Source organism: Prinia subflava, chromosome 2, assembly GCF_021018805.1.
Source record: "Prinia subflava isolate CZ2003 ecotype Zambia chromosome 2, Cam_Psub_1.2, whole genome shotgun sequence".
NCBI lineage: Eukaryota > Metazoa > Chordata > Aves > Passeriformes > Cisticolidae > Prinia > Prinia subflava.
The window spans coordinates 107,479,873-107,504,187 of NC_086248.1; the positions used below are offsets into that span (position 1 = coordinate 107,479,873).

The window sequence follows — 24,315 nt, forward strand, 5'->3', positions numbered from 1 at the left end:
GGCAGAACTGTGGTGACTGGGTCATGTTTTTGAAACGGAGTTGTTGAGCCTTAAAGGTGAACAGGCAGTTTATGAATGAAGGAGTGTGAATAACAATGACGAGAGAAGGTGCTGACTGGCTGGAAGAGTATTTTTCAAGGGTTACGTGGAGTAATTGGCAAAAGCGGGCATAGAAATCCTGAATGGCAAGCGGGAAGAGTGTATTGTGTCTTTTGAGAACTAGGGATGCTTTACTGGATGTGTGAGTAGCTCAGCATTGCGCTGCTCATCCCTAGCTTAGCATCCGCTCCCAGAACTGACAAGTGCTGGACGGGAAACTTCAGAAAACTCCTCTTTTATGTTGTGATAGTTAATTTCTAACTACAAAAATAGTTAATATCAGCTTACCCTACAGCCTTCCTTAACTAGCGTTTGTTTGTTTCTGCTGTTTTCAGGTGCCCCCTCTCCCCACGTGTGGTGAAGGCACCTGTGATGGGCAGTGTGTGAAGCTTGCTGCTGTATCTGTATCTCCAAGTGTATGCCAGAAGTTTTCAGTTCCTCCTGAGCTCTGCATTTCTGCAACAAAGGAAGCTGCTTTGCTAAGGTAAGATGCTATTCATCAGCTGGCAGAGGACACTTGAACTTGCTCTCTGGGTGACCATGTTTTCTGGCTTCTCCTGAGTATCCACCGCTACATTTGACTCAAATTTAAGAAAGAAAGATATTCTGCCATGTTATTTTTTAAGTGTGTCTCACTCTAGCTACAGGCAACCTATGTGTTTAATTTTAAATCATGTCTTTGTGCACTTGTATCAACATTTTAGGTCTTGGAATACTACACATCCCACATCAGGACTTTATATATACATCTATAATCTTCTGAGGAGGTCTTTCTGCTCTGCTTGCCTATCTTCATATATCCTTATGTACGGTTTACTTTAGAGGTGTGCAACAGAAAAAACATTCCATGAGACAGAGTCTTGCTGTCAAACAGTAGCAGTTGTAAGAGACCTGTGTTTTGGTGTTTTTTTATAAACACAGGAAATGGTAAAGTATTTTGGGGCTAGTTGTTTTGGGGATAGGTTTTTTTTTCTTGAACAATTAATGAGTGGTTTTCCTTATCTTCTGATGTCCTAGTATTGAGTATTTTTTCACCTGTGTCGCTTCAGTGATTTCCGTGATGGTTCACACATAAAATATTTTCCTTTTTCTTTTCTGTGGATTTGCTTACATTTTGTCTGTCTGCTGTATTTCCTTTGTCTTATCTTTGTGGTCAGTGCAAAGAATGGGGTGGTTGGCAAACTCCCAAAGTCAGCTCACTCCCAGGAAGAGCAAACTGAACCAAAGCTGACTTTTCTTGTGCATCCTTTTCCTTTTTATGTTTTTCTTCTATTATTTTGTAAATTGTATTTGGAGGGGATTTCTGCCTGCCAGCAGTTTTCACAGGAGTAGTAGTAGATGTGTTGCAACAGTATCATTCCAGAAAGTAAATTATTACCAGAAGGAAATCAGGGATGCCAGGATAAGTTCAGCTGAATTTATTACATAACTGAACTAGAATGTCTCAAGTAGTCTAGAGCTCTGTTCCTTGCATTGTGTTTCTCAAAATTGCCATCAGTAAAGTTGACAGGATTTAATGTGATGAAATGGAGAAGTTTCCAGGGCTGTGTGGTACAAGGAAGAATGATAGCAGCATGGCACAAGGCATGATGGTATTCCAACTTCTGTGTGCAGGACTGTTAAGAATTTTAAGATTAAAATCATCTGTGCTATGCTGTGCAGTTGTAAAGTGGGTGTTTATCTTGTTTTGCACTTTTTTGAAGTTAAATAGTGATAATGACTGCATTTGGAAACATGTGAGTGTAGTGCCTGACAGAAACACATATCCCCAACCTGACTTGTGTCCTGAAATTTTGACAGCTCTATCACAGTACTTAATTGAAGTATGCAGTGACAAATGTGTACACATTGCTCAATTTTTAGTATTTTCCTATTCCATCGCCTACAGAATTGACCAGATTTGCCATTTAAAGAGACTAATCCTTTAGGAAACTCGAGATTACAAAAGGCAGCTCTATTCTCAGTGTGGTTTCTGTTGCATTTCATTTATTGCAGACAGCAGCTACTGATTTCCTTTATTTTGAAGTTCGAACTGTATTGTTTGGATACTCCACCTTCTGCCACTTTGCTGAGACTCTGCCTCACCTGGTTTTCTGACCAAGCCAAGTCTCTTTGTTGTCTGTTGGTTCTCTTTCTCCCCTGTGTGAAAATAGAATGTATCTTAGTTTTTGTATTCCTGTTTTTGTAGCTATTAATTTGGTACCATAGGGTGCATTGCATGTCTCTTCTGAATCCCGACATTGTGAATTTAGCTGGAAAGATCTTCATCAGTTTAACCTGATTTTATCCTTTTTGGGCAAGTCAGAGTTTTGGCTCCTGTATTTGTGGAGGATGATGAGCTTCCCAGCTAGCTTCAATCCGTGACTGTAATTGTCAGTTTGGAAAAAACCTTAGCAATTAATTGAGGTTTCTTCTTGAGCCCAAGGGAGTGTTCAACTTACAGTGCAGATTAACACTTCTGAGGTACTTGGAATGGTCTGAGGCAGGGTCAGGGTCTGTGCAGCTCAATGTGCTTCACTCAGGATCCCAAATTAAGGGATTTAGGTCCTGTTTGGGATAAGCAAGAGAGGAGGATGTCCGAAGTTCACTTTATTTTTGTACAACCACCATAAGACTCAGGTTATGTTCCTTCATGTGTGTAGTACATAATTTTCAATATACATAACATGTATGTATGGTTGGATCCCAGGTGAGCCTAAAGCTGTATTTTCTTGCTTGAAAGATTTCTAACTTTTTATTTCCTGTGTTGGATGCAGAGTGCCTGGACAGTTATGAGGTTCACTAAAAGAAACCCACACAGGTAGCTAAGTAATTTTCCTTTAATAAATAAGAGTTTTCCTTGTTTTTTTAAAAGCAGAGCATAGGGTTTGAAGAGCAGTAGTCATGAAGGAATGAGCTGCAGATGTGAAATTCCTTCTCGACTGCTGTGGAGATCTGAGTGCTTCTCCAGTGCTGATCACTTTTAATTGGTATTTTTATAGGACCAGCTTACACTGACCTATCATGGCATCCAACAAATTTGTCATCAAGGTAAGTAGAATGTCATAACTTAAAAAAAAAATCTGTAATACTGCCTAGAATGTGTCTGTTGATAGTAAAAGTGCATCCTTCAGCCTTCTGGTCATAGTAGCATACTTTATATGAGCTTCCCTCGCTCTGGAAGCAAAATACCTCTGGAATTGCTGCTTGACAATGCATGGCAGAGTGTGTCTGGGGTCAGCTGAGGGTTAAGATGCTGTAACTAGAAGTGATTAGTTGTGCAGTGAGAGTTAGGAACTGCGTGAATTCTCAGTAAAACACTATTTACTACCTGAAGTAAAATTTGGGGTGGATTCTTTTCTTACTGTAATCTTGTAATACTCTTTATGTACTTCCCAGGTCTAAGGGTTCCTGGTTTAAGGTGTAGCAATGTTCTTAAACTATTTATCACGCTTTACATTTTACTTGTCTCTTTTTTTTTGGCTTCTTTTTCCATTTTCAGGGATTAGTTGTTTCATGTGCAATAAAATGCCATTGAAGTTCATTTTGCAAACAGTCCCAGACTTTTGGTTATATGCTGAAGAGCAAAGCTTTTCAAAACATTCTGTAATAAACACGGCACTTCATGATTCTGCTACTGGAACTATACCAGCTAATCAATAAATCTAATTGTGATTAGCACAACATATTACCTTCTTGGAAGTGTTTTTCCCAGGAGTTTTCATAACACAACAGATTTTTTTCTGTGGGTATGCTTGGAATTTTTTGGGGGGCAGCTACAAAATCCTTCCTGAGTGATCAGGCTGTGGAGGCTGTCGAAGCTTGGTTTTGTGGGTAACCAACCTGTTCAATGAGAAGACCAAGTACTTAATTTCTATGTGCTGTGTGTTCTTTTCCAAGGAAAAATTCTGTCCTTTAGTGGGTTATTTGCTTTATATTTTTGCTGTTTAACAGGATTGTAAACCTTCAGTTCACAGTATCAAATTATTCAGTGCTACTGAGTTGATAAAGGGACTTACAGAAGAAATATCTTTGATTTTGAGCACATTTTGGCTGATACTCTGAGTCTGTGCACCACTGATGTGGGTAACAACAGGAGCTGAGGCTGAAGGCTTTGCTTTTCTCAGCTGAGAATTCTTGATGCCATCAATATGCATGTAAGTTCCCAAGAAAAAAGTGGTGTGATTTGGAATGTCTTTACTTGATAAAAAGCCTGAGGACATTTACATCTTTACATCGTTACAACTTCATTATTCAGCAAGGATATGTTATTGGTATTGAGCATGGACCTTGCCATCACCAAGTTGAGCATCCCTGACTGCCTGAGCAAGGGCTAGCTTCTCATTGAGGATGTCTGTAGGTAAACAGTATCACAGATAAAGCTCTTGAAAATGCTGCTGAAATACAACTTTTTCTTTCTTACAGTATTGGAGAAATGAGTAAGTTTTTGCATGTACCAAATGCTGAAAATTAACTTTACCTTGACATGATTGAAATTCACTTCATGCACAGATTAACATTTTACTCGTTACGTCAAGGATTTTGTATGTCAAGTTTTGCTTCTTTAAATTCACTGGATTTGTATTTCATGTGAATACTTTCTAAGACTTTTCAGCTCTCACATAATTTTTGCAAGGAAGATTCCCATGCAGAAGATTCTCCATTAAAAACTATTCCTGCTTGTCTCTGCAGGTGGAGTACAAAGAATACTGTATTCTTTATTTTAGATTCCTTGTATTTAAAATTGATGGGAGCGTTTTACTGAGTCTGAAAATGTTCAGGACAGATGTGTTGGAGCAAGTCCACAGGAGGGACATCAAGATGATAGAGGGATGGAGACCCTCTCCTATGAGGAAAGGCTGAGAGAATGGAGTTGTTTATCCTAGAGAAGGCTTCAGGGTGGTTTAATTGTGGCCTTCCAGGACCTGAAAAGAGCCTACAGTAAAGGTGGAGGGGGGCTATTTACTAGAGTATGTAGTGACAGGAAAAGGGGGAATAGGTTAAAACTGAAGGAGAGTAGGTTTAGATCAGATATTAGGAAGAAATTCTTCCTTATGAGGGTGGTGATACTGGAACTGGCAGCCAGGAGATGTGGATGCCCCATCCCTTGAAGTGTTCAAGACCACTCAGAGCCCCATCCAGCCTGACCTCGCCTGTGGAAGGTGTCCTTGCCCCTGGGAAGGAGGTTAGAACTGGAGGAGGGATGGGTTCTAAGATCTCTTATAACCCAAACCACTCTGTGATTCCATGTTTCAGGTACTTTGCCTCATCTTCTTCATTCTCTACTTCTAAGCTTCTCATTTTTGTAAACCCGTGTATGTGCATCTTACATTTCTGGTAAGAGCAAAGTTATCAGTCTGTCAAATCTTACCCGACTATCAAGTAATTAAGTGGAAATCCCCTCTAATTGAACTTTGCTTCTTATTAATGCGTGTTTTCTCTGCGGCTCTCTGCCCCTGGTGTAATGGTCGGTTACTTCCAGCGGGAGGAGCAATTGGTCCGTTTTTGAGAGGCGATCTAAGCTGGGCTTTATGGGCAATTAAGAGGGATTGAAATAAACTAATTGATGCAGTAAAATAGCTTTAAACCTTAATACAGAAACTACACTTAGGTCCTAAACACGCTTTCTTCACCTACCAAGCAGCTGGATGATACAGTCTTGATTTGCAGTAGATAATACTTTATGCAAATTAATTTGATCATCTATTTTCTATTTTATTTTATATTGCTACTTCATAAAGCATGGTAAAATGCCCCCAGCATATGAATTTAATTAATCTTTCTCTGTGTGTTGCTAAAATATTTTACTGCTGTTCTGAGAATTAAATCTTAACTTTAATTGGTGAGACTTAAAGCAAAATCTTATATGGAACTCTATATGGATTTCAAAAATAATATCACTAGGGCCTTGTTTAAAACTTTGGACAAAGTAGAAAGAATTTCTCTTCCAGAATTGTGTAAATTGACTTTATTCATGCCAAACTGCAGAACTAAATATAGTAATTTTTATGGCTGCAATAGAAGAATTTCATTTACTGTTTTCTGCAATTTGTTCATTTGCCAAAGACGGAAGAGTAGCTTGTTACTACATTTCAATAGCTCAGCTAAAAAGGAAACTTTTTTTACTTTGTTTCCTACTTGGAGCACTGTTCTGTCTCAGTTTTGTAGGTCTCAGATTAAGATAATTGTGGTTTCAGTGTTCCCCCTGGTCACCCAACTCACTTTGCAATTGATTTTTTTTTTTTTTTTTTTTTTTGTTGCTCCTTGTTACCAATTTAAATTATTGCATGTTGGACACATATGTAACTTTTTTGATCCTTTGTACTAATTTTTTGCTTGCTTTAAGTGGCAAGTTTATTTGAATCAACAAGCACAGCTTTTTGTTTTATGTTGGGAACAAAGACAGAAATACTGGATATGATTGGACAGGAAAATGACAGTGGGACTGTAATATGATCAGTTTGTGTACTTTTTTTTTTTTACATTGTTGTATCTTAATGTAATCATTAAGATACTGACTTATAACCAAAGGCATCCTAGTATTTGTCATTTGAACCTTAGGAGTGGTCCATGAAAGAAAGTGTGTGTAGCAAGAACACTGATTATAGGTAGAAGGGAATGGAAAGCCATGTTCCTGTCAGACAGTGTCCCAGTATGGACTGACAGCCCTGGCTGGGTCATTTTAGGGTCTGCTCACACACCTCTGGATTGCCTTGGCTGTGGAATAATAAGATGAGAATTCATTTTGAAGATTATTTTGATATTTTCGATATTTGCTTTTCTTAGCTACCACTTGAAATGTAATACAGTGACAGTACATTGGCAAAGATTTCTCCACCAGTTGTGCCCATCTGAATGATTCTTAGGTGACATCTCAGAGGGCTTGACAGATTAAAGTTCACATTTCTGTGAAACGTGTCCATTGAGTTAGCTGATCAATATTCCTGTAAATATATGGTTAAACTGTAATAGCTTTGTGAGAAAGTGACGTGTTTTCTTCTTGGGAGTTGTTTGGAGAGGAAAAAAACCTATGGAGATGAGTAGGTTTTCTCACCTGATTTTTAATTTCTCTCTGACCCCATTTAGTGAGTGATAAAGGATAAGAGATGTATTTACTGCTGTATTAAGTCCACAGATACATGAGTGCAGTGCTCTCAAGTGGAGAGCAAGGATAAGGAGTGCTGTTTGTATTTAAAGTAAATTTCTATATATTGTGAGTGCTCAGTGATTCTACAGCTGCTTTTTAGTGTATGTAGTTGGGAGTGTGTTAGCATTCTGAGCTTTGAGTTGAGAATTAGGTTTTTTTTTAGAGAGTACTTAGTTAAATTAACAAATAAATACAGTATTTCTGATGTTCATTTATTGTCCCCTTTACTGCAAAATAAAGATATTTTGTATGTGAAATTCCTGTCGTTGGAGTACTCACAGATGTTTCAATAGAAACATGATAAGATTAGGTTTCTGTGATTTAAACAGAATTTTCTAAAGTATTCTAAATCTAAAACTGAGGGTACTGGTGGTCTCCAAACAGATTAAGAGTTGTTGAGTTTTACATGTATTGTGTGTTCTTATATTTGTTGTTCAGGTCTTCAAAAATGAAGAAATAGTGATGTTAACCATTAAATAGTGGTTTTCTAGAGATGGAGCTTTCCTGAAGTGATATTGCTCAGAAGAGCTGGAAATATAGGTGGTTCAAATTGGTATTACCAAATAGCATCACACTTCACTCAGCTGTCATATTTGTTTCTGTGTAAACAGATAAAATGGGATACTTGTCTAAAAAGGCTTAGCAGTCTTAAGGAAGATGATGAAAAAGGGGCAGGAGGGAATGTGATTTAAAATAGGAAGTGCAAACAATAGTAATGGCTGGAGGGACATCTATTTAGTTCTCTTTCTTAATGCTCCATTTAATTCCCAATTTCATGGGACCAGATATGGAATGGCTAAAGTGATGAGTAAATAAGTTCCAGAAGAAACAAAAGAGGAAGTTGGGAGGTAGAAGGGGGAGGAAAATTAAGTGTACAATATAATTCTAAATCTCCTGGAGTCAATGGAAGTTTCCTCACTGACCTCAGAGGATTAATTTTCAAGCCTAGGGAAATGATGAGTGGATGAAGAGTTCAGAGATTAAAGTGTTAGCAGGAGAAAGGAATAGGAAGCCAGAGGGATAAACAACAATAGTGGAAACACTGCTTTCACGGGGATCACTTCAAATAAGGAATAAAAGGATCATTCAACTTGTATTACTTCTTTTGGTAATTCAAATCTGATTAGTTTTTAAAGTACCACTTCTCATGCACTTTTCATGCACTTTTTAGTGTGTGAAAATCAGGGTTTTGCTCACTATGAGCACTGTGCTGCTGTGGCAGTGGTATGGGATTCTAAATACTCACCATACTAAGGAATGTGTTTCTTCTTTAATTTAATTAATTCAAAGATTTTAAGTTCCATGATACTTGCCATGTGCTTTATTTCTGACCAGCACTACCAGATTTTACACCTCCACTGTTCGGCTTCCTGGAGATCCTGGTAGTGCTGCCTGCTTGACCCCAGAGTCCAGCCCTGAAGGAGGAAAGGATGGGAAACTTAGAAGCAGACTTGAATCTCCCTGAGTCCAGCAAAACATGAGGGCTTAGCAGCGATGCTGCATGAGGTCACTGAGTGTCTTTAGGTCCTGGGAGAGGCTTCAGCTTATGCTGTAGGTGAAATTCTTCAATTCTTTCCAGTGGGTTCAGATGGAGGTTAGTAGGCTGGGAGGTAAAGAGGTCCATGTTTCGTGCAGTACCTGGTACAAACGGTTTCTTAATGCAGAGATGCAGATTTTGCTCTTGATGTTATGATAATGAAAATTGATTATAATGGGTTTTGGTAATTTTTCATGTGGCCTCTCCTTACTTTGGACAATGTAGATGGATTCTAGTATGTGGGAGCTATCTGAATACTTGATGTAAGGGTGTATTCTGACAGGACTGTGGAGTAAAGGGGAGAAGAGTGACTGACAACTTTTTTTCTTTCCTGATGTTCCATCCATGTAGTTCACAACTTCCTTAAATGCATCTATTTTTAATAGCAAAATTATTGCTTAGTTTCAATTCTCAAATAAAACCTTCATTCTGGACATTTTGTGTTCCAGCTTGGGGACATTTTGTGCTCCCTGCAGCACTTACTCAACCGTGACTTTGCAGTATTTTTCTTGAGTCAGTAGCCAGACTTTTCCTCAAATAATGGTACCACAGCACACGGACCCCTGTCTCATCGTTGTGCTGCAGTCATGGCTGTGCCTGGGCACCAGTGACGCTCAGCTATTGTGAAAACCCTTTAAACTGCTGATAAAATGATGACTCATGGTCACCTGATGAAAACAGATTCATTACCATGACTCCAGAAAGTTTAGCTCCCATGGAAGTGTTTCACTTCCCACACTAGTTCTTCTAAAAGAGATGATGCTGCAGTTATTTTCTAACAGTTGACAGCTGCCCAATTAAGGGCGACAGCGTGGTTAGCAAAAACTTGGAATTCCAGACTTCTTTTAATAATAGTTTAAGGAACTAAAATCTGTGTGAGCTGTGAAGCAATCACCAACATTCTTCACAGTGTTACTTGGAGTGATTTCTAATCAAATTATACATTTTGGATTTCATTTACCACTACTGAATTAAGTTCTTTTTGCAGTGGATCTGACCCAAACCTCACTGGAGTCAATGGGTTTTGGATCAGAGCCTGTAGGAGTATATTGGTAGCATGCTGTAGCTTAACTAAGGACATGCTAATTTATTCCACAAATGGTCTTCCTCAGTCCAGTTTATCTCTGTTTTTAATGTATTGTGTTTGTCTATAATGTCAGTGTGTAAGGAAGTTAGGTTGGAAAAATATGGAAAAGTAATACAGCCAAATAATAAAATATTAATTGATTTTAATTCCAGTATGAAATGAGTAAAATTAAATCCTCTGCATTGCTGACTTGTGATTCCCCAGGGACTGCAAAAGGATGGGTGAATTAAAATGAAATATGAAAAAAACCTGTTGCATTAGACTTGGATGTGGATCCTTTTATGTTATAAGGCAGAAAAAGGTTTTCAACATGAATTTGAATGTAGGGTAGCGTGGGATGGCTAATTCACTCTTAAAGGATCACGAGTTTGGTGATTTTTGTCCTTATCTAGCTTCCCTCTTTTGACCGGAAATATTTCTGATACACAATGCTTAAGAAAGTCATCATATTAAATTACTCCTAATGTGTGTGATTGAAACTTGCTACAATAATGACTAATATAAACAGATGTTGACTAAGTAATTCATGCTTTAAAATTTAACATGCAAACTCCTACATTTTTTTAGTTACATCTTCACTTCTGCTTAGGGTTTTTTCTCATTTTCCAGCTGACTCATTTTAAACTTAGATGGTGAACATCATGCATTTATTTTGTGCCAAAAACTGGTCTAGGCTGAAAAAGAATGGTCTCATCAGAATTGAAAATTAACTTTAGATATTTAAAAAAGGTAGAAATAAGATTTCTTAGCTGTTTTAATATCAGTAATACAAATTTTGTAAACAAATTACATATGGAAAGTCATGGCTTGTTTGCATGGTGGTGTTTTCTCCCTGAATACCTCTCCACCATGCTCATTACCACAAGCAATGTTGTAATGGAAAGGCAAAGTGTTGCAGATTTAATAAAGAAATTAAGTAATAACATTAAAAATCCCTTTGAAATACAAGCCCCAAAATGGAGTGAAGAGGTCTCTTGATTGACAGAAGAGCAGAACACGAATTCTGTAGAGTGTGTCTGTGTTGGGGCCCTTCTGCTGTGGTGTTGTTTCCTTACAGAATTTCTTACAGAATTTTCTTAGAGAATTTCTACTTCTGCCTTTGTGTGATGTTGCTGGCCAAGTGAAATAAAGAATAATGGCCTTTCTGTATGGCACAGGAGTCAGATCAGCCGTGTGTGTTCATCTCCTCACACAGAGATGTGGTGAGTGAAGGTGGCTCTTGCCCAGCCGTGGTGTCTGGCCCTTCACATGTGAAACTCACCTGTTCTTTATTTCCCTGCTTCAAGGAGTGCAGTGCTTCCCTGCTGCACGAATGACGCCTACAAGAGAGGCAACTCTGCCTTTTTACTACTACACAGTGTTTGTAACTAACTGAAAGCTTTTCACTTGGGAAGGTGGGGAAAAATAGTTTGTGATCTAGGTCATGTGCTCACGTTTTGAACCAAAATCTTCACTTCTGTGATCTGAGTATTTTCCTGTTGGCTGTGTCCACTTTGCTAGGGAAGTAGGGTCCATTTATGAGGCCCTAAGGGCAAGCACCTTCTTTCTTGGGTTTGTATTTTTTTGTCTTTGATCTTCACTGAGGGTTCTTTGCTGTTTTTGCTATAGGTGTGTTTTACAGACAGATCCTCTTGCAGGAAATCCTGAATCTCCATGCTTTGGCAAAACTGAGATTTTATTCCTTTTTCTGTGTAACTTGCCATGTACTATGAGATAGCATTCCACTGGAGAATCACTGTAAAAAGGTTGCATCAAAGCTGGTTGGAGAATAGTCAGTCTCGAGGGAGAGTGAGAACAGAGATAAGGAAGAATGACACAGTGGTTTCCACCCAAGAAAATGTGTCATAGCCACAGAACATTTTCTCAGCATTTTCATATCGTTGATGACTGAGGTTTGTAAAGTCACTTCAATAATTCTATCCTCATTTTACTCTAAAAAGTTGTGCAATAAGTGAGCCAAGCTAAGCTCTGTGTGCAAGGTCCTCTTTGCACATCCCTGCTTAGTTTCCAGGAATTGGTACGATGCCTGGCATACCTGACACCACTCAGCTGGTGGAACAATAGTTTATAGATGGTATAGTTAAATACAGCCTTTCAAGCTTGGGCCAATATTCTCCTGTTGTAAACTCTGAGGATTGTCTCTGTTCATTGAGCATCCCAGTGATTTAATAGCACTCATAACGGACCAAATATGCATGGCTGTGGTTTATCCTGCTTTGTATCATACAGATAAAGGCCGAGAGAAAAGCAATGTATAGATCTGAACAGAAAATACGTGCTGAACTGAAGGGTTGGGAAAGAGCTAACTCTCGGGCCATTAAAGAGGATCTGTTCAATGCCAAGGTCCTAGGATGTGACAGTTAGCAGGGTCATGCAGAATATAACTTTCCCTTCTTTATTTTGACATTCCTATTGCATAAAAATAGGAAGAAGAGGCATTTGAGCTGGACCAGAGTTCAGGCCCTGGCATAATAAGGTAATCTTTAGCAGTGGAAAACAAACCTACAAAGAGTTATTCATTCCCTTTGTGGTATTGTCTGCAAGGCTCTGGTCCTCATTTGCCTGGGTGTTAAACTGACACAGTCACAATCCATGGTTCAAGGAATTTACAAACAACTTGGATGATAGGATTAAGCCTGACACATCAAAAGTTGAAAATTAAACCCATAATTTAAAAAAGCAATCAAACAACAACATATTCTCATCTCCAACAATAACTATGGAGTGTTTGGAGCATAACATAAAATAGCTGAATAGAAGGGAGCAGTGATTAAATCATTGGCTGCTGTGGGTGGAAGAAAAGAGCAACATTGGTTTATAGATTTCTTCCAAAAATTGATAGAATTTGTCACTAGTTTTAAATGTTTATGAGTCAGTTTGTGTGCTTCAGTGAATTGAATCGAATATTTAATTTTGCTTTTATTTGGTGGAAACAGGGTGGTGTGTAGACATGACCTCAAAGGACAAAAAAAATTGTTAAGGAAAATGTGTCTTTGTCTATATCCCTTCACCCTGATAATTGGCAGGAATTTTGATTTGTAGAATATTTGGAGGATACAGCTAGGGGTACTTTTTGATTATGAACTGGAAAGAGATTTAATTACAGATGCTCAGCATATTCTACATAGTTCAGAAAACTCTTTGCTAATTTGAAGCCATTTTCTGTAGGGTTATTAGAGATGGTTCATTTGTTGTTGCTATTTTTGAGAGACCTACATTATTTAAGCATGTAGGAACTGTTGGGATTTAATCTGGTTTTGTAAATTCCTATCTGAACTATGATACAGATTTTGGAAAGGAAAAATCCAGTGATGAAGAATACAATAAAAAATATTGTAAGTTCAGAAGTGAAATGATACTCAGATATTGTTAGAACCTGCCTTTTTTTATCTTTTGCAAGCATCAAGGAATCCCACAGTATTTCAAGCTGTACACCTAGAAAATCACTTCAAGCTCTCCTGTTGGTAGCCAGTGCTGTGACAAGGTGAGGTAACTTTTTCATGCACCATTATGAGGCAGCATTCACACTCCAAGCAGAGAAGATTAGGCTGGCAAAATATAATTTCCAGATTTGTAAGTAGGCCAGGGTATTTGAGCTGTTACAAAAGTGTTACGAGTACCAGTGATTATCACAGACTCTTAAAACCTCATAGAATATTTGATCTTCACTGTGGACTACAAATCTAAAACTAGTTTAGAAGGAGAGAATGCTTCAAAAATTTTATCTACGGAGGTACTGGTGACTTTATCTTGATACTAGTGGTAGTTTCAGAAAAGGCAATGTAATGGTACTGAAGAAGGTAGGCTTGTTCACCAAGAGCATCTACTCTGGAGTACTGCCCAAGTCCTAATTATCTCTGCTGCTGCTGCTGGCTGCCATCATATTAGTACTTGGGTTTGCAATACCCCTTCTTTCTCTTTGGATTGCCACACAGATTTGGAGCTTAGGCCTGATCAGCAAGTGGCTTGCTCATTTCTCTCATTTGACCATCTGCAGATTAATTCCCCTGTATTCTCAGTAATGCTTTAGATCTCCTTAAAATGTCCATATGCTACTTGTTTAAATGTTAACATAGTTAGACATTAGTCCGAATCTGTTAAAATATAGTTCAGTTTAAATGCTGTGTTACCTATTATCCTACTAGTGTGGTGAAAATCGGCAATGTTTTGTAGTTCTCGTGTGGGCTGTGTGATGGATGTAAACACGACATGCTATTGTTGTGTTTACAGCAGCACTGTAAAGAGGCTTAAAAATCAGACAGAACCAGGGAAAGGAGTGAAGTGAAAAGCAGTAGGGTCAGGGAACAAGCTGTGGAAGGTCTGTCCTACGAGCTGGGAGCAACTGTGGCATAAGCTGTTACCTGTACAACTGCTGTTGAATTGCAGGGGAGTCTGGATAACTTTTTAATTGCAGATAAAGAGCATAAAAATGCAAAAAATTGCCATTAACTTCCTGAGGAACAGATTGTGCATGAACAGGTGATGGGATTGGAATGAGTACTCTTCTACCTGAAGAGAAAGGCAATCTGCCACTGAATGCTTGTGTATTCTGGACTTTCCCTCTGTGACTTCCACAGGAAAGTTTTGCAGTTTGGCATCGTACAAAATAAATTCTCAGGCCTTCCTTTGTTGTTTGCAGCTGTCTTCAACCAGTCCGTTAATATTTCTGGGCTAGAGCAAAAGCTGAAGGTTTACAAACAATTCCACACTAAAGAAATGTGTAGCATAATGCTTTATTTACCAAAAAATAGAGGTTCCAGCAGCCAGGCTCCAGTAAGCAGGCTGACAGGCCAGCAGAGCCATGGAAATCCTGTGGTGCTGCTTGGATCTCCCTCCCTGGGACACTCCACCAACGAGCCCCCTCCTCCAAGGAGTGCAAAGTGGGGATAGTGCAGTTCTGCCTGGTTACAGAGCCATGCTGCTTCCTCCAGGGAGCTCGGAAGGACCCCTTTCAAGGGTCATTTGCAGTTTGTTTTTGCAGTGAATTACCCTTCATCCATATTTCTTTTCTATTGGCTCCTTGATCGTTGCTCTAATTTGGGAAGTGTACTTTAAAAGACTTAAGGTGACATGTTTATTTTTCTTAAATGCTTATGGAGCAGAAACTCAGCCTCATGAGGGATGTGTGTCCCAAATGGAATTAGAATGATCCCACAGTGTTAATTATGTTCATCCGTTATGTTCCTGGCTTGTTTTTTCTCTTCTAACTTTTATCCTGTAATTTTAGAGAAGAAGCTGTTTTGAAGAACTTTGCTTTCTGTGCACATATTAAATTATCAATAGGGTATAAGCATGGAGAAAACTTAACAGGTTATTCCTCCTTCCCCCTTCACCTTCCCACACATGCAAATGACAATAGGACCAGAAATCTGTTTCAAACCTTTGGACAGATGCATTCTTTATACAACTTTGTACTTTCAATCTCTCTTTTTTTTTCACTGAAATTTTAGGAATTTCAGCCGTGGTAGTGGGTAGTGATGTTCACAGATAAATGCTGGAAGGATGAGGATCTCTGCTTTCTGTTGCTGGCTGTGGCAGGAAGTGTCAATTAGTGTGAAAAATACTGAGAGTTCCTGCATTGAGTAATTGAAGTAAATATTTTTTGTTTATTCTTCATACTTACCTTTTAAAATTGCATGTTTGATTGCCAGACATGGGGAGGGGGAAGGTGGGACAGTTTGATACCCTTCACCTATTGGCAATCCTTAGCTGAGTGTGAGTGGTAAATTGGTCTACTACTAATTGGTCTCCATGTAGTACAGGGAGCTTGCATCTTCTTAATGATTTCACAGTACTCTCTTTGCTCTGTAAGGCTTTGCTTTTTATTAAAAAGAAAAAAAAAATTGTTGCAGGAGATTTTTCCAGTGATTCCTAAGTAAATTAATACTAGCAATCTGTAGCAAAAATCAGCTAAGAATCTGCAGATTAGTAGTTTAAAACAAATACAAACTAGAGTTGTGATGTATGTTATATTTGTATAAAAATTAGAGTAATTTAATACATTTTAGGTGATAAAACAATATGTCTCAGCTTTCAGCAGTGACAATGTTTTTCTTAATTTCTTGATTTTTTTTTCCTTTATAAGCCATGTAGAGGGAAGAAAACGTAATTTGTGTGAAATATGAGTCCTCTGTTTGCTTTTAGAAAAGCTTTGCTTCAATTTTTTTTATTAATTACTTTTAGAAAAGGAAATAAAAACCTTGTATGTAGGTACATGTATGTTGTAATGCTCATTTTCAGAAACTCAGATCTCAGTGCTTCTAATAGTTGCAGTCTGGCATTGATTGTAAGTATAATAGGTTATTTCATGCTGCTTCTCTTTATATTCATGGTTATGATACTGAAATGTTAAGACCACACACAGATAACAAGATCTCCAGCCACTTATGCATGTAAACAGTCTGGCTTTTTACAAAGTGGAAAAATATTTCTTGTGCAGTATTTTTAACGTGATCAGCATGTTAGGGTTTAATCTGCAACTGTGTCAACATTTCTTTGGCTGTAACCATTAATTCTGTAGCCTCTTGATAATATGTAAAATGTGAGACTGGCTTGTTTACTACTGGGATTTGTCAGCAATTACTGTCTGCATTTAGCTTAGTGCTTTCAGATATATAATAGATCAAAGAGTTATTTTGCATCATCACTGTGGTTTGAGTAAAACAAAGGACTTTTTTTTTTTTTTTTCCCAGCTGGCTCTGGGACCTTCAAAGGGCCATTGGAGCAATAATTTTCGTAAATATTGTACTTATACCTGTTTGATATTGGTAGGCACAGGTACAATAATACATTAAATAACCTTCTGTAGCTACTGTTTGACAGGAATTTAGCCATGGGGACCAGAATGTTCATTTCTTTCAGCCTCAGTTATTGTGAGACTTGGCATGGCTTCAACATAGCGGGAAATCTTTGTTTTGCTTATTTTTATGTAATTATGCATGTTTTCAGCATTCTTCTTACCATCAGGAACTGCAAGTGCAGTGGTCATGTGCAATTTTATCTAAGTGCCATATCATGTTCATCACAAAGAACTGAGGATAGACAAGTTCTTCATATGGATATATGGAGCTAATTAAGAGTAAGATGGCATAAAAGCATTTTAATGGACAACATATCTGTTCAAGTAATAAATATTTGGGTTTATATAGTGCCTTTATCTCTGTTCTCAAAGATAATTTATTAACATGTTTATGAATTTAGTTTCAATGTATTTTTGAGGTTTTCCAAGTAACAAAAAGGACAAACTCACAAACTTATTAGATAAATGTGCAGAACTTTGGTAAGGTTGTTTCTTTTGTTCAGTTAGAAGTAGGCTGTAAAAGCAGTTAAACTTACCACTGCTCCTCAGAAGATTGCCGTTAATTAATTCTGTAATCTCAGGGACACTTGCTTAAAATATTTCACCTGGGCTTTTTCTATGACTTTGTACAATTAAGGTGTTCGTTTTTCTGTGAGTATTTTAGTTAAGAGAGAAAAATAATGGCACACCAATCCATAAGACTGACTTTAAAAATCTTGAAATGCAGATACCGTAGTATGAATAAGGGAAATTATTGGGGGAGTTCAGTTTTAGGGATAGTCAGCTGACAGAATAAGCTTTTATATGAAACTCTTAAAAGGCAATCCTCCATTTTTAAAGTCAGTATTATCAAGTATTTAATAAATTTGTCAATATTACTGCAGGAGATAAAGCTTGCAGTTAGTAGATCATTATCTTTTTATTTTAAAACTTAAATGTTCTCTGCTGCTGAGATTCTGTTGCCTTTTCTAAGCACCACTCAAACCAGATGTTTTGTTAAAATTTGAATTAATCTTTTGCCCAGTAAAACCCTAAGATACTGTTCTTCTAAACAGCATATGAACAAAGAGAATTGATGTGTTTCATCATTCCTGATCTGCTGTCTGCCCAGTTTCATTTCCTTTGATGAAAAAATGATAAATATAAATTACAAAGTGAGGCAGCAAAATGATCTCTATCAGTTAGTTAAAATTAAATTCTTGATACCAGTTTTGTTTTCCAAGGTTTTAAGCATTTAACCTAAATTATGAATTTCATGCTAAGAATGTGTTTAGTAAAATAGCTGATTTTTTTTACTCTTTTTTTTTTTGCCTGCAAAGGTGTTATTTTGGACATATCTACCAGCTATGTATCCAAGTCTTTTGCATGGTAACAAATCCCAGGCTTTAAGAAGCAGCAATAATTTTAAATGGAGCTTTGTGATGAGCCCTTTGCCCTTGGTTTGGCTATCTCCCCACTAAGTCATACACCTTTGAGAAAATGTTTTTAGGTTCATTTTCATTTAGGAAAACCCTCTACTGACAGTGAATCTCCTGTGATCTTGGTGGCCCCTGCTGCACTAGAGATGAAGGGGGCAGATGGAGCCTGTGCAGTTTGAAAGTAAAGGTCAGAAAAGGTGGGATGATTTATTTAAACAAAATAAAAATAACAAAAATAAAACATCAAAAAGTGAAAAACGTGCTGAAGATCCCTGTTATTTACGTAGCAGAGCCTGGGGGTAGCTGGCACGGGAATGGGTTTACAGGGATATTCAGTAGCTTGTGTGAGGAATAGAGACTGATGATAGGGGAGCAGTGGAGCAGGAATGAGGAGAAAATGAATGATGGATGTCAGTACTGGAGCAGGGATGTGCAGGCAGTGTCAAGCTGAGAACTGGACTAAAACGTGTAGAGAAGGTTAGGAACAAGACAAGGTATGGAGCAGCAGCAGTAAAACAGGAATTAATAGTGGCTTGATAATGAGATAAAGATTAGGAGTAGTAAATAATACTTAAATTGATGAGAAACCTCGAGTGGCAAGATTAATTGGTTGAAAAACTGTTTTCAGCCACTTGGAACAGGGATGAGATCAGGAATATCCAGATGCTGGAAAGTGTAAATTCTGAGGGATGATGGGCACAATTGTCTGGTTTATGTTTCATGTTCCCCTTTGCACCCCAGAAGGAGAACCTAAGGCCCCTGAGGTGTCACAGAGTGGCAAAATGTTTTATCCTTCCCCGGTATTAATCCAAAGAGAGGCTGATGCTTTACTGCGCGTTAATTGTATTGATCCAGTCGGGGGAGACGTCCGTGGGGCTTCCAATCCTGCCCGTTCCCTGGGGGAGTCAATGTGTCACCAGATGGCAGATTTTCCTTAATCAGTTTTCCACCTGCCCTTGCCAAGGTCAGACTCAGAGGCTGTTTAACTTCATAAATGTACTTGCAGTCATCAAGGAGCACATGTGGTGTCCTTGGCCTTTTTGGAAGTCTTTCTGTAGGATATTGTGATTGTGTTTTATTATAGCACTGCTTTACTCTGTCCATTTTTATCAAGTTATATAAAATAGTTTATATCAACAGGGTGTATTGCTCATGACAGCTTTTAAACACTTGTGTATTTACCTGAATTTTTTGAGGAATATTTGATTGATAAAATTGTAGTTTTGTTGTGGGTTGTTGTTCTTCAGTGTTTTTCTGAAAACCTAATGAAGGGAGGTTCAAGGGCATATTGAAAAACTTTAAAGCCAGCAAGATTTGGAGCAACTAGCACTCCTACCACGTTATAATCATTAATATTAATGAATTAAAGTGTTTAAACACCCTGATCTCTATTGTTCTCTTTGATGTTAATTACATTACGGTAGATCACAAGTTCATATCAAGCAAATAAGGAAATATTTCCTCTTCATTTACCTGTGTCCCTTAGCAACACAGTAGGTCTTATTCATTGTTGAATAATGTGTGTTTTTGCTGCCTTTGCTATATACAAATGCTTGTCTTTCTATCTTTTTAAAAAGCCCTGAGTGGAACTTTGTTACTAAGTTCAAGCAAAAAATAATGCAGAGATATGAATATATGGCCATAGGTGACTGCAACGAAGCCTAATATTGTTCTTGGACATATTAAAGCCAAGTGTTTTTCTTTTTCTTTCTTTCTTTTTTTCTTTTTTGTCTTGCTCTTATTAATGGGAATCAGATGAAATGGATTGTGTGATCACTTGTTCCTGTCTCCGTGGTTTCTGACATCCAGGAGCTGTAATCTGTCATGTGCTGTCATCTCTCTTCCTTCATTCCTTTTACCAAAGACAGTTGTGCAGCTAGCATACTATCAATTTTTTTAAATTAAAAAATGAGCTGTTGCTTTCCAAAGGGTAATTCCCTCTCAGTCTGTAAAGTAGGTGTGGTTTTTTGGTTTGTTATTTTCCCCTGTTGAAATCTGTGGGAAAAAAATGTACGTTTTTAAACCTAATTTATCCAGGGTACTTTTTTCCTATATGGCTCTTAAAAAAGATGCAGACTTGTAGAAAGTGAAATCTCAGCCATTGCTGTTCTAGCTCTGCAGATATTGTTCAAGTTCCTTAGTTGGCACAGTCCTGTCTTTGGTGGGTGATTTTTGCAGCCCGTGAGGCTTCATCCTTTGGTGGTTTTCACACTTATATGACAGGGTTGAGTTTTGTAACCAGTCAAAAAAAACCATTATATTTGTAGCATCTGCTGTCATGTGTTTTGATATAAAATTCTGACTTCTGGTAGGCTTTACTTCCATCAGAAATGTTCCTGCTAGATACATAGAGGTCTTTTTCCTTGTCAGCCTGCTCTCTTGAACACAGTGGGTTTCCAGCAAAGTGGGTACAGGTGACTTGTACCAGGAAGGAGAGGAACTTTTTGCCCTGTAATAGGATCTGTCAGCTGGAGAAATGCTTCCCAAATCTGTTGATCTGCTGCTTGCACAGGGTAAATCCCACTGCTGCATTGCCTTTGGAAGAAAAGGGAAGTCTATTTCCTACAAATGATCTTGAAATTCATGCATGTGGATTTTTGCTGTTGAAGCTGATTGCAAAGTCTTTAAATGTCAAAGTGTCGCAGATTTTCTGGGATCATTGTTAATTTTATTGAAAAATTTAATCAGGAATGTAAAACTTCTGCTGGACCTACAAGCTTAAAGATACTGAAGGATAAGTTTTGTCCACAAGTACAACAAATGACAATCTCTGTGTGTGTGTGTGTGTGTAAACTTGTTCTGCATCTGTGCAGAGCTGTTACAATGGCAGAATTTACCCATGTCTTTTTAAAAATGTGTTCTTCACCATTGCTTCTACTATTGGTGATATCCTTTGTTTTAGTCAGATGAATTATAAATGACACTTTAAAAAAACATTTTTTCATTAAGCATCTGTATCCAGAAGTACATACAGAAACCTTTATTATCCTAAAAGAGACTGTGAAAACAAGGTAATTAAACATACTGCAACATTATTAAGACTGCAGTCTTAAAATCTGCATCTGTGTTATGCCAAATGGATCTTTAGTTCTGCTGTTTCTATATGAGTGAAAGTGCTGTTGGCAGATAAGGTTAACAGCTACAGACTCAAGGAGAATTTTCTTCTAAAATTCTGATTCCAACATTCTTTCTTGTAATATCAAACTGTAGTGATATTTAAGGCAGTTACTACCTAATTTCCCATACATATTGAGTGAGAGCACTGTTTGAACACCCCTGAAAAGCAGACATAAATACAAATCTTGTACCATCAAAACTTCAGTGGACTCTGGCAGGTTACATTTCTTTCATACTTCTGTGTCTCCTTTGAAAGAAAAACTTTCCCAGATGGTCATTGCAGGGCACTGAATGAAACCAGTAATTTTATGTAAGCTTGTAAGTTCATAGCCCTGACAGAATTCCTTATTTGGGGGCTGGATTCTTTGCAGAGGGTTTTTTCATTTTTATCTCTACACTGTTAAATGAAGGCAAGTTGAGGGTAAGATTATCTGCAAGGTCACAGAAGAACTTAAGGCATGATGGGCAAAGGATCCTTACCGAGTTGGAACTAGAAATAAACACACAAAGGGAAGGATAGGGCCATACTGATGGTTATAAATTAAGTGTCAAGGTCTAAAATCTGGGAAGGGATCATCAGAATTTATAAAGTTCTATTTATGTAGTCCATTCTCCTCACTTCAGACATCTGTTACTGGTTATTGTTTGAGTGACCACCATGTACATTATACAAAAAGGAATGTGTTTTTTGTAAGATCTCTGCTAATGTGTCAGATAAAATCCCAGTGTTTGATAGCAGTGCCAAAGGGCAAAGAGGTGCTGAACAATATTCCTCATCTTTACCATAACTTTCCTTCCTGGAAAAACAGGCTTTGACAGTGGGAGAATGAAGACTGAGATAAGGAGAGGTGGAAAGAGGCTTGGGAACTGAGAGTGATATAGACCAGAACTTGAGCAAGCAGGGAAAAAAGTCTTCTCTTAGGCTGATGCACCAATAATTTTTTTTTTTTTTTTTTTTTTTTTTTTTTTTTTTTTTTTTTTTTTTTTTTTTTTTTTTTTGTTGATTCCAAATAGCAGTTATCTCTCCATGCTATGGCAATAAATTAAAAGGACTAGCAAGCTAAGGAACACTTGTTTTTGTTGGCATGGGGTGTAATCTGAGGCTAGCTTTTACATCTCTAGCAGTTGATTGTTGCTTTGTGTAAAGTAAAATGCACTGGTTTTATTAATGCAAATGCTGCATCAGTCTCAAAATTTCATATTTCAGAGGAGCAGGATTGGAACTGATGATAATGATTTGCTTACTCCTCAGGAGAGATGAAGCAGTTGACAATGATGGTTGTGTCTTTTTTATTGATTATGGGCATTAACTTTCAGTACAGCAAGCAGGGAAGTTTGTTGCCTTCAAACTCTTATTTCTTTCACCCTTGGAGAGCTAGGCAGGTGTATACAGGTTATGGAAAACTAGGTGTGCTGCAGACATGTTAAGTAATTCAGTTTTAATTTTCCATTTTAACATCTTGCTGGGTAGACATAAACATTGCAATTAAGCAAGATTTAATTCAGCCAAGTGACATCTTAGATACCTGATAATAGATGGCATAGCTGAATTTATTGAGCTGCTTTGTGCTGTCAGTTTTACTGTAGCCTTTGCCCGTTTAGAAGATGCATTAAGGAGGAATTTTGACCTTGGCAGGTGTGGCTAAAGTCTTAAATTTGAATTCAGGAAAAATTTAATTACGCCTTATTTCAAGAATTAGGCGACCTGTGGTCATTTTTTGTTATCGGGTTACAGAGCTTTGTTATAGGGAGCAGGGAGAAAAAGAACCTGGTGAATGAATAAATCTATGTATTTTTCGATAGAAAAGGATAAAAATAAGAATTTTAAGGGACTGTTCTACAGAAGGTGGGTTTTTTTTCAGCAGTTTGGTTCATTATAGGGGGAATCTGGAAGACAAGTGAAGCAGAATTAGCCTCCTGAAGGATGAGGCATTAGCTTAAGCATGATTCTCTGTATTTGCACACAACAGGGCAGGGTGCTAAAGATGCATTTGTAGAGTTCTGCTATTTACTGATATGTTAAAAAATACATGAATTACTGAAATACATGCATTAACTTTGGAAACTAATTGTCCAGCATCATAATGTTCTCACCTGCAAAAGAAACAAGAGGTAATAATTTAGTTTATTAATTTATTTAGTTTTAGTTATTTGGTACTCGCCACTGGAATAAGTACACAGAAAGCCACCTTTTAGAATATGTGTGAAGCAGAAACTTTGGCAGATGTTGCTTGTGTTAAACTATCCTTGCTCCACGTATATGAGGGTGCCTTGAGTGGTGGGAATAGAAAGTTGTCAGTTCAATGTCTGACATTTGTGTTGGGCCAATTAGCACAAACTCCAGTGGTGCAGAATGAATGGATCAGTGTAATACATCGGGAAAAAGCCAGAACACCCATTGTAAACAGAAGTCATGCTTCACAGCCCTCTGGCATCTTTAAGGAGCAAGTGAGTGTAAGAACAGGGAAATCTAGGTTGCCATAACCCATTGAGATCCTTCAGAAGGGATTGACAGGGTGCTTCACCAATGGCTGTGGAAGTGAGCTGCAAAAGAAGATCCATGCACAGATTCCCTGGCTGAAGGATGAAGGCGGTACTGGAATTGAACAGGGAACTCTGGGCAGGTGCTGTATTTGTGAAGGACCTGAGAAGGGAGCTGGGTCATGAAAGGTTAAAATGCAGTTGTGCAAGAAGTCTCCAGGCATGGAATGACATGATGATTTGAGATGAACTAGAACATGTAATTCTTAGTGCACATGTGATTGGATTTGCCACAGGATGTCATGGATGCAAATATCCAAGCAGTTTTATAAACCAGTTCACAGATTCTGGGAGAAAACAATCACTCGTGGCTTCCAAATACAGATGCAGCCTATGAGGTATAAAACTCAGGGCCTCATGTTGACAAAAGTCTAATACATCTGCTGAGGAAAGTATCATTATTTGCTTATTTTTTTAACCTCTTCCTGTAGACTTCTTGTTGCTGTCAGAGTGTACCGGTCAGTATGGACCCAATATAATGTTTTATATATTTAATGTCTACATTTTGTTGCATAAAATCAACACTATTTATCGTTTTCAGTGAATTTAATGTTTCCCACATGTATGAGGATTGGTGCTAATTATCACTGG

At 37.9% G+C, this 24,315-nt stretch overlaps 1 protein-coding gene across 6 annotated transcripts in view; it reads left to right on the forward strand.

Moving 5' to 3' along the window:
• Window positions 1–24,315, forward strand: part of SLX4IP (SLX4 interacting protein) — a 71,818-nt gene that overhangs the window by 958 nt on the left and 46,545 nt on the right. For 5 of the 6 annotated variants that reach the window (XM_063391499.1, XM_063391502.1, XM_063391503.1 and 2 more), the window contains exons 2-3: window positions 435–583; window positions 3,081–3,129. In XM_063391499.1, the coding sequence (XP_063247569.1) occupies window positions 3,103–3,129 (27 nt within the window). In that variant the 5' untranslated portion in view covers window positions 435–583; window positions 3,081–3,102. Of the gene's footprint in view, window positions 1–434; window positions 584–3,080; window positions 3,130–10,982; window positions 11,052–12,275; window positions 12,326–24,315 lie in introns of those variants that run through there. The other variant, XM_063391504.1, reaches the window with a different exon arrangement.